This window comes from Maylandia zebra, linkage group LG6, assembly GCF_041146795.1.
Source record: "Maylandia zebra isolate NMK-2024a linkage group LG6, Mzebra_GT3a, whole genome shotgun sequence".
Classification (NCBI taxonomy): domain Eukaryota; kingdom Metazoa; phylum Chordata; class Actinopteri; order Cichliformes; family Cichlidae; genus Maylandia; species Maylandia zebra.
In genome coordinates this window covers 30,408,035-30,419,425 of record NC_135172.1, presented here as the reverse complement: position 1 = coordinate 30,419,425, position 11,391 = coordinate 30,408,035, and the positions used below count along the sequence as shown (strand labels likewise).

The 11,391-nt window shown below is 37.1% G+C and overlaps 1 protein-coding gene across 1 annotated transcript; it reads right to left on the bottom strand.

Moving 5' to 3' along the window:
- Positions 1 to 3,601: 3,601 nt before the first annotated feature.
- On the bottom strand, positions 3,602 to 10,712 carry LOC101478429 (uncharacterized). Its single transcript, XM_004539259.3, has 6 exons — positions 10,588 to 10,712; positions 6,766 to 7,064; positions 6,336 to 6,574; positions 5,495 to 5,620; positions 5,218 to 5,383; positions 3,602 to 4,456 (listed from the first exon to the last, which is right to left on the bottom strand). The coding sequence occupies exons 2-6, from the start codon at positions 7,016 to 7,018 to the stop codon at positions 4,278 to 4,280; spliced, it is 963 nt and encodes a 320-aa protein (XP_004539316.1). The 5' UTR covers positions 7,019 to 7,064; positions 10,588 to 10,712; the 3' UTR covers positions 3,602 to 4,277.
- Between the last annotated feature and the right edge of the window lie 679 nt (positions 10,713 to 11,391).

The following is an 11,391-nucleotide window of genomic DNA, read 5'->3' as shown; positions in this document are numbered from 1 at the left end:
TCCCTTGCAAAAACACAGTTTAACCAGAGGGTGGCGCTGCACAGCCAGAGATCATATTAGTGAGTTTTATATCGCTAACCCTTCTCTTTGAGCTCAGGGAGACATGAAAGCTGAGGTTTTGGACCCGGGCTTTGAGTTTTTGGAAGTTTATGAATCATTTTGTTTTGAGTGAGTCATATAGCACTTTATAATAATGTCACACTATTAAGCATTAGTAAGTTATTAATAAGCAGTTAATTGAGCATTTATAAAGTTTTATAAGCTTTTTGTGAGTGTGTTGATAAAGGTTTCATTAATAGTTATTTCATATTGTAATTCATGGTTAATTCAGGCAGTTACAAGTGAATTAAGTATTTTGCGTGAGCTCATGTCAAATGAGGACTATTTATGCTTTATAAAGCATTTATTAACAAAAATAAAAGTAGCTCGAGACTCCAGCAGGTCTCAGATATCTTTATAACAGAAAAAGATTGTTTGGCTAGCTGACAATATGGATAAGATGACTTCTTTTAGATTTCAGAAATGCATTAGAACTACACACTCTGTTAGTCGTATTTACTTTTATAGGAATATTTTTGTATTTTGTTTAGATTCATTTTCCTTCTTCTTTATAAATATGCTCTGAGATGTCAGATAGTCAAGATGGCGCCTGTGTGTGTGGCTCGCCGTCAGCTGTTACCTGTTTTTGTTTTTTATGTTTGTAGTTCAGTAAAAGCAAGTGAAAACTGCAGGCTTTTGTTATTTGACCCGTTTAAATTCATTTTAATATCCCAGACAGGATTAAGGTAGAGTTTTTTTAATATATATTTTATAATTTATGTGGCTATAATACATGTGTAATATTCATTTCACCCGTTTAGTAATAAAAATCAATTGAAAAACATATTTAACACAACTTTATGTGGTTAAAAAAAAGTAATAACAAAGCCAATATAACATAACGCGATAGTTAAAATCCTCATAGATCAGCGGTCCCCAACCTTTTCTGCACCACGGACCGGTTTAATGTCGGACAATATTTTCACGGACCGGCCTTTAAGGTGTCGCGGATAAATACAACAAAATAAAATGACACGGCCAAGACAAAAACTGTAGTATTTTGTAAATATATTAATAAAGGCAAATTCACTGTGTAATTGTGTAACTTTATTAGCAGCGTCCTCCTGAAATGCGCCAACAACATTGAGAGTAACATCCTCCTCTCTGCCCCTTAATGCTCTCTGGTCGCTATGGTAACGTGTAGATATTTCTTTCAAAATAAGACGCACAACTACAACCCGGGAAAAGACCCAGGGAAACCGAGTTAATGATAAAAACCCTGAACACCATAAATTTCACACCCGAGCCTCAACTCTCGCGGCCCGGTACCAAACGACTCGTGGCCCGGGGGTTGGGGACCGCTGTCATAGATCATTCCCCATGTCTCATTTTGACCTTTGAATCAATCTATTGACCTTCAACGAGAGGTCAAAGGTCAAATGTAGTATATTTAAAATTTTACACAGTACTTTCTATATGATAATAGACATGACACTTGTAAGAATCATTTCTAAGTTGTAGTTTTTTTGTGTTATTTTTCAACCAATAAATCATGAAGTTGACTTTTAAGACTTTGGTGGCTTTAAGACAAATTTGAACAAATTGATAACATGACCTCAATCTGCACTCTTACAAAGCTGAATCAGAATTCATTCAAAACGTTTTCCACTATTGTGTGTAGAAACAGAATGATGCACATGCGATTGCTACCAAAAACATAACCTCCATGGTGGAGATAACTATGACAGAAACATGACATTCTAAAAGGATTTGTCACAATCTTGCATACCTGAAAATAAACCCAGGCCAAAATCACTCAAACTACTGTCCACTTTGTGCCTGTGTGTGTGTGTGTGTGTGTAAACAGAGGTGCATCTCCAGGCTCCACTGAGCTACACGGCGCTCTCTTTTGGCCTCGGTGCTTTTAATTAACTAGAAAATCTCAAAAAATCTCAAAAATGAAATGAAATGAAAACATTTGTAAACACATGCTGATCACTGTGGCAATATTGCTAATAGTGTTTTTGCAAGCATTAGTTTTGAAATACAAGGAACTGCCCAGGATTTAAACCATGTTTCAGAAGCATCGTAAAAGTTCAAAGGGTCGTCGTCCATCACTTCCTGTTTCTTGCACAATTTAACACCGAGGGTGTTTTGACCACATGTTAGGACCAGTGGGAGGCTTGCAGAGACGTTATTTACTGCCCTATTTCTAAAACATACTAATGTAAATTTTGAAATATCTTTGCATGCCATGCATAACCAAATGGTAAAGATCTCTTCTTAAGTATGAACAACATCATGTTAATTTTAAGTACTTACTTTAAACAGTTCGGTCCATAATTTGCTGGACAAAAACAGATTTTGTGGTTTTGCCTCTGTATACAACCCCACTGAAATTCAGATTAGTATGTGACTGAAGTGCAGGCTGTCAGCGTTGATTCAAAGAGTTGAACAAAAATGATGATTCATGACTTTAGACAAAGTTGTCTGTATTTTTTGTTTTCGGTTTCAATAAAAACAAAATTACCACAACAGTCGGGTACGTGTGGTGTGAAGAAATCTTCTGAACACAATTGAGTAAAATCAAATTAAATGAATTATTTTACCATTTGAACAGATGCCAGAGTTTACTTCCCCAAACAGGCTGAAATGTTGATTCACTCTGACTCATGTGGGATCAATTGTACAAGAGGAAAAACTTGATAACTTGGCTTCAGTTAAAACAAATGTGTAACCTTTGCAGTTATGCAATGCCACATAGGAGAGGGGGAAGCACTGCTGACCTTTGTATATTGAGTGTGCCATGTTTAAGGTGGATAAGTCATGCTACCCTGAATCCAGTGCAGAGTTATCATAGTTTTGTATCTTTTAGGTTTTTATCTTCATTTAATTTAGAATTTTTTTGCTTTTGGTTCAGTTTCGTTTCAGTTCGTTTCCTGGTCGGGTTTTTTCTGGTTTCAGTTTAGTTTTTATTGTTTCAATGTGTTTATCTTTAGTTTTTATTAGCTCAGTGTTAGACTCCACAGTCTCAATAGACACACAAGTTTTAATAAAATTATACCAAACTAACAAATATTACAACTAAGGATATTTCCTCTCTATGTTTTTTTATTTTAGTTGTATTTAATTATAGGTTTCCAAAGGTATTGAAGTAAAGCCTAGTTTTTATTTTTAAGTTAATCGAAATGTTTTTTTGCACATCTAGTTTTAGTTTGGTTTTAGTTAACTGTTAAAACCTTGATCAAGTACAACAAAGAAAATTACAACTGTTGCTATACTACTCACCTCTAAGTTAAGTGCACTTTAAAAGCCTTAGTTTAGATAAGTTAAAGCTCCAACCACGCTCGTAGTATCAAACATTACTGCTTGACGGACAAACTGAGATCAGTAAAATTCTTTGTACTACTTTAACTTATTCAGACTTTATCCTCTTTTCCATGTAGTAGGATGTGTTTATCAGACCCTGTCTTTGGACGATACACCTTACTTTAGCAAATCTTAAAACGAATAAACTCAAAAGAATCCCCTATCAATATTTCTTTCTTCTTCAATTTTTTTTAATTATTACAAAGTTAAGAGTACATATGCACACAGCACTGCTTTTATTAATATTTGAACAATAACTCTGAATATCTAACCAGGAATGATTAATCAGTGGGAGTCTCATACTTGGTGTCCCGTTAATACAAAAACACTGGAAAACACACCACATGTCCACAAGAATTAAAGTCTAAACACAGCTTAACTGAAATAATAATAATGATCACTAATATAACAATAGTGACTCTGACTTTGGATAAGCTATAAAGAAGATGGATGGAAGCATTAACAGTGCTGTGATTTTTCCTGTACAACTATATTCCTCAGTATGTGGAAAGAAACAAAACAAAAAACAAATAGCTCGATATCACTAAGTACACCTGAAAAATAAGCATCAGTTAAATCAAATGCACTGACTCAGGATGTATTTTGCATTTACAATTTAAATTATTAAAGTATTGTTGTAACCAGTACTGTTTTTTGTACTTTCCTTCACATAAATAAAGTCATTTCACTACACTGCTGAGACTCAACACACCCTACCACAATGCCTGTGGTATATAATACACCTCCAACACTGTACACAGCTTTGCATGAAATATTAAACGCTGTCTTGGGAGCAACACAGTCAAAGATTTAGATCCCAGTTCCTGTTCCTCTTCGTTGAGAAGGTTAAAGTCTCGAGTGGGGCAGAATCAGCGGTAGGCGCAGTGTTGCTCCTGGTGCTGCCGCAGGTCCACTTTATGCTGGAAGCTGTAAAGGCATTGTGGGCAGCGGTAGGGCCTGTCATCCCTGTGCTTTCGGCTGTGGGTGATGAGGTTGGAGCTCTGGCTGAATGCTTTGCCACATATCTGACACACGTGGGGCTTCTCCCCTGGCAGACAAACAGAGAGAATTGAACGCTGTTATTGTTTGCTTTCAGAATCCAGATATGACACAAAAACTAACCAATCAGGTTTAGAATCTAAGGTTAAAAGATTTATCAAAGGGAACTGTTATGTTTTCCTTTCTTTCATATTTGTTGCTTTTACAAAGGCGGATAATAATGAGCTTAGCGTGCTCTATAATAATCCCTGTGGGCAAAGAGCTCAGATTTTTTTTGGTCTTCGATGTGTATGACATCAAACAGAGAGGATATCGTCATCTAAGATGAACACTTTTGAACACAGAAAGCCCCACCCACCATCTGAGGGGCAGCCAATCACAAGAAAGCTGGCTAAAATGGTGCTAAAACTGCTTGTTTCAGACAGTGGATAAACGAAAGGGTGGCAACAAAGTCCAGGAATATATATATGTAATATAAGCTTTATTATTAAAAAAAGTCAACGCTACTCTAGTAGAGCCTGAGAATAAAAAGACATATAAAGGAATTACATATGTACTAACTCTGTGTAGTGGATCTGAAGGTCATTAATAACGTAAAACGTTGTACTTTTACGTGTGCTGGAAACATCATCAGGAAGTAGTCTGAGCCTTTTTACAGTCTGACTTTTATGCCAATTTTAATGAGCCAGATTTCATATTAGGCAAACTGACTAACTTAAAGGATACTAATATACATACATATGTTAGTAGTGCTCATTTTAGCAGAAAACACCAGACTGGTTTACTGAGAGCAGGAGTGCACCAACTCACCGGTGTGGATGAAGGTGTGTTTCTTCATGTCAGACTTCTGGTGGAAGCGTTTGCCGCAGTACTGGCAGGGATAGGGCCGGGTGTCTGAATGAATGAGCAGGTGAGTGGAGAGGGTGGAGGAGCGCTTGAACACTTTTGCACACACCGTACAGCTGAATGTCCGCTCCTGAAAACAGCAGACAGTCATGGATCTGACAAAGCTCTATCCCAATAAATGGTTGATTTTACATCCAAAGATGTAACAGAATAATGCATTTAAAGGCAAAGTGATGCTGACCTTCCCCCTGCAAGGTGCCTGCTCATTACCAGCCCTGCCGGACTTGATGTGTGCCACTGACATACGGGCTCTGCCTCTGTGACTCTTACATATGTGAGTTTTCAGACTTGACAGACATGAAAATATCTGCAAAGACAAGTTGCAACAATTTAACATATCAATGAGGAATTTTTAAGTTATGGCTCATTAGAGGTTAGACTTTTCAAACAATCAAAGGAAGCTAAGGAGCACTGATGTATTCATTAGTTAATATTGTGTTTCTTCAGTCTATAAACTTTTACATGACTGAAATTGTTGAGCCTAGTTCATGGTTCATGGGTCTCTTGGAGGACATTCGGAGGATTTTTATGAATATATGGAAGGTTACCCATCAAAAAAATTGCATCACCTTCAGAATAACTGAAAAAAGGCATTTCTAAAATGAAACGTAATAAATAAATAACTGTATTGTGCATTTTAATATTTTATTTGTTGTAAAAATGACTCCAATAAACACAATCTACGATATATGTCTTGCGGCCCTATGCTGATGCTGATTGATTGATGATATATGTCTTTTTAGTCTTTGTCTTCTGGTGGATGTTTGTTAATCTGTCTTAAGTAAAGATATCTTTATAGATATATAATAATATTATTATTACACAATAATAATAAAATATAATAATATAACAACAACAGCAATAATAATAATAATATACTAATACCCAGTACATAATAAAAAACTAAAATGCAATAAAATCCAAAGAAATAGTACTTCTGTAAAAATCATAGAAAATAAATCTAAAAATAAAAAGTCAAAATGAAATAAAAACAGGAACTTCATAAAAAAAATTGTTGTAACCTTTCCACATAGTAGGCACTCCTGCCTCGGAGCGCAGATCTTAGAGCAGCTGCTGCTCCTGGTCTCTCTCAGGATCTGATGGTGCTCCAACTCTCTCAGTTCGGACAGTTTGTCTGGATATCCAGACCTCACCTGAAGACTCGACAATACTTCTGGTTTGGGAGGCTGAGAAACAACTTTCTCCACTTGGCTAAAAATATTTGCGTTGACAGGACTGCAGGCCTCAGCAGAACTGTGGTCTGAAAAGAAAAGCAGACAGACAGTTTTTGAAAAATATGAAAAAATATGTTTTTTTTCTTTAATTAACACGGGAAAAAAAGTTGGGTCCTTGTTCTTTTATCGGACCAAACAGAGCTGCTGCTGATCACATTTAAAAGTGTAAAGTTTAGTCTTAGGAGAGCTAAAACAAACAAAAGACGTTGTCACCCACCGTATGATTGAGGACTGAATGGGTGACGGCTCCCATTTTCATTACAGAACTTTAAGTCCTGCTGTAATAACACAGCGGCGATTGCATTATCACCGTTTGTCTTCGGTTTGGTGTACTCCAGGGATGCGTCCCAGGCTCCCGCCCTTTTTTCCAGTTCACTGAACATTACTGCAGTGGCTCCAGGGCTGGGGCTTCTTGCCACGTGACGAAGGTGGTGCAGCCCACCGCGCTTCACCAGGAAAGAACGAGGCATTGCTCCGGGGTCTTTTGCTCCTGCTGTAATCCTGTTTTTAAGGTACCTAGAAAATGAAAATAAAGTTAATTCAAATGCAATATATGTAAACAGCCTGTTGTAAAAGATGTAAGAAATAAAGCAACTAAAGTAAGTTTTTTATGCACACAGTAAAATTTTACACTAAAGACATAAAACAAGGTGAATGACCAACAGGTCACACATTGTGTCTATAATACCCAAAAGAGGGCAGTAGAACTGTACTTTCTATATAGTTTCCTGCTTGAAAGTCAAATACATATACAGAGTTAGACTGTTCAGCAGATACTGTTTTTCTGATAAGTAAATCAGAAAAAACAACCCAAAATGTGTATTTATTGATTAATGTAACAATTATTGATGAGGCTGCTTCTCACCCTTTTATGTTCTGTAAATGTAAATAATTTTAAACATTAAAGTTACATTAAATGCATATTTGGGGTGCAATACTTATTGCACAGATACACCTGAGGGTGTGGATGTGGATAAACTGAGACAAGCTTTAGGAACAACTACGAGGCACAAATGCACAAAATGAAACTAACACAGACTGAGCATGAAGCCAGCGCGCAGCGAGTTCTTTATAAATTCAAATTTCTTAAAATTTCATCAGAACAAATAAAATTCCTGTGACCTCATTGGTGATGTTTGGAAGTGAGACATTTTAAAGTGAAGTCATCCTGATTTTTAGCCTGTGTTTATCTGTAAATACCAATCTGGAATCTTGAGTTGCACTCTGTGTGCCTATAAGGGTGCATCTGTGGTTTAGCTTTCCTCTCACTGGGCTGCTGACGATTTATCTGAAACTGTTATTTAGCAGAAACGTGAGCCAGGACCAGAGTGCACACGTCTGGGAGAAACACAATTTCCTCCTTCAGTTTAGCGAAGAAAGCTCAGCTCGCTGTCAGCCACTGAAAAACTCAGCTGATATTGTTTTGTTGCTGTGATTATTTTGCTATAAAATGCTAAAAACCCCCAAAACAAAACAAAAAACTTCCACTATTATCAAGTGTGCCTAAACTTTTAACTTTAATTTGTCTCCAACTTCATTTAGAATGGCAACCTTTGGTGCCCTTTAATTTATTTAACTACTTTATTGAACTTCTTAGTTTTGCCAGCTTGTTTAAGGTTTACTCTTGTGCACACAGGACAAAGTTTTTCCATCACAGATGACAGCGAGGATCTCTGCTTCCTGAAGAAAAACAAGTTAAACTCCTCACACCTTTTGTTTTGTTTCATTAGTTAACACTGAAGGCTAGAAATAGTATTATTTTTTATTGACATCATCATCTTTTCTCCAAATGTGGTTTCAGACATTCGGAGTCATATCAGAGCTGTGAAAATGTCACTTAACAGCACCACAAATCATGACTCAGTGCACAAATGTGCATGCTGTGCAGAAACTGAGGTATCACACCACGAATAAAAAACAAACAAACAAAAAACGCTGCAGCTTTAAAATCGTTTTTTTCAAATGAAGCAAAAATATGGTTTAACTGATAGGACTTGCACATGGGTGACAAGTTAAATAAAGTAGCAGTGAGCGGACGGCTGAAGGCTCTGTTCAAGGTGCAAATCAATGCAAAGCATTTGGAGCGATCGTCTTTATCCTAATGTGGTCTGTTCTAGTACGACGAACCCTCCATCCAGAGAGACGCCGCTGATTCAAAGCATGATGAGCATAAAAATGTCACACGCTATGTGCTCACTGGATATCAAAGCAGCTGAAGAGCCCTTGCAGAGCTTGGATCGACATCTGAGACAGCACCACCACCATCAACATATGAAGAATACCAAATATCTATTATATAATGGGTAAATGAGTAAAAGGATGGATGATAAATATCTCCAGAAGAGTACAAGTGATTTACAGAACAAATACCAGGATGCACAGGCTCTTATCTGGTGGCCAAACACCTCACTGAGAGTCTTTGTTCTGGTTTTTCTTCGAACCTGTCACCTGTCTGTAGTACCAGGAGCTGTAGGTGAATTCTTAAAATGAAAGAAGCTTCCCAGATACTCAAGCCCAAGTTTGTAAGCTTGTTTACAGTGATGAAAGAAGCACTCAGATCTGTTACTTGGGTAAAGGTAGCAATAAGAAGAACAATAAAAAAAAAAGTAAATATCCTGTATTAAAAGTAGTAAAATGCAAAAACGTACTTAAAAATAACTTGTTCTATAGAAAAACGGCCCCATGTCCTGACTTATTTTAAATAAAAGTGCTGCGGAGATTCATAAATGTTATTTTATTGCAACCGAAGTAAGGCTATTTTTATTTTAACAGCATATTCTGCATTTAGGTAGTTTCCTAACTGGGTTCCCAATCTGGGGCAGGAGGGCCCCTCCTAAATGTTGCATGATAAATATGTGTAGATCATTATACAGGAAAAAACAAAAATAAACTTCTGGCACACAAGTTTGCAATAAATTTTGAGCCTTCAATTATGTTTTCTGTGCAAAATATGGAATGAATTTAACGTGTTTGCGCCTCGAATAGAGAAACGTGACAACTCTGCGAAAGCGTCTGCAGCGCTTTGGTGTTTTTCATGTTTTTTTCATATATACAATCTTACTCTTTAAAAAAACAGCATCAGACAAAAACAATGGGGTAGTAAATTATTTCAGTCTGAACTTTAGTAATGCATAGAAATAAACTAGGTGCAAATCCTCAAGTACAGGTAACAGAAATCTGTTTAGTAAATGTAATTTCACCGCTTTATTGATATTTAGCTACTGAAAGTTATTTCCTTATGTAGTTATTACAGACAAAGTAAACTGATTTAAATTTCTGGAAATCAGATAAGATCAGGTCTGCGCTGCTGACTTGCTGATGATTTGTTTTGCTCAGGGTAGATTTATGGATGAAGGAGAACTAACTCTTTGCCTTTGATTTAACATCAAGTGAGCTTACAGAGCTTTCAGAGGCCTGATGTTGACATATATGTGCACTGACTTAAAAGTTTAGTCATTCACCTCAAATTTTCTTTATTAGATGAGAGATTAACAAAAACACCGCTACATATTGCAGTAAAACAACTGCTGCAGTGCATTTTTAGACAAAGAAATGACGTGTTCAGACAGGTGTGGACCGCTGCCCATGTTAATGTGTTTTGTGAAGTGTCTGACAAAATTTAGATCTGACATACATGTCGACATGCTGCAGCCACTTTCGGTATGAATGGGCAGCTAGATGAAGGAAGAAAGCGGTTTATTTCTACATCTTTGCACCAGAAAATCTGGCCTGGCATACAAAAAGCTTTGCATGCCACCAGCTTAACTCTGCCCTGACTAAGATCCTTTCTTTTAAGGATGATAAAATGACAAGAAGGTACTTCTAGATGAAACTTTTCCACATTTTTTGAGTCTGCTGCATAAAACAAAACATGGCCTCTTAAAGTAAGTCATAATCTGAATCAGTCAGGTAACGCTTGCAGTAATCCACCTCATTTCTTTTCTATATATTATTTTAAAATCTAACTTAACCTGAGTTGGAATGAGAAAAAAAAAAGTCTACAAAAAAAGAGAAAAGAAATAAAAGTGTAAATACTCACCAAAGTTCTCCTCCCAGCACTTCTGAGCTTCATACGCACTTTGCATAAAATAATACGGGAACCCCTGAAATGGAGTTAAAACGGTCACATGTGCGATCAGTCTGCCGCCGAGGTGGACTGTGAGACGCTGCTGACATCTGAAGGTCGCTCTAATGCGAGCACAAGAGGATGAGGAAGTATTTTAGATTTGACACTCCAACCACACAGCTTCCTCAGACAAAACACACACAAACACTCGCAGCAGCAGCAGCAGCAGCAGCAGCGCAAAATCAGTCCAGTTTTACTTTAAAAAAAATGTGCAGATACATGACACGTCGCACAAAAACACACCGGCATAAATCAGAGAGGAAGTGGATGGACTGTGCTGAAAGTTCTTAGGAAAGTTTTGACACTCTTGTGTTGACACAGTGTTGTAACCAAACACACCAGTGAGGTGAAACTTATAAAGAAGCTCGGCTGATGCAACGGCAGATTCCTTTCCATAGAATTTAATGAAATCATTAAGCTAAAACATCAGTGACAAATAAACACAAGAGGGACAAGTGTGAATACATTTCTGTGGAAGGTTTTGAGAAATACTTTCATAAACAAATGAAATATTACCGCCTACGTTTCACTAAAGCAGACCTCGGAGCGACTCTCCCAGAGGTGGGACCAAGTCATTGTTTTGCAAGTCTCAAGTAAGTCTCAAGTCTTTATCCTCAAGTCTCAAGTCAAGTCTCAAGTAATGTCAGGCAAGTCAGAGTCGAGTCTCAAGTCACTGGTGTAAAAGTCCGAGTCAAGTCACAAGTCTGAAACTTTGAA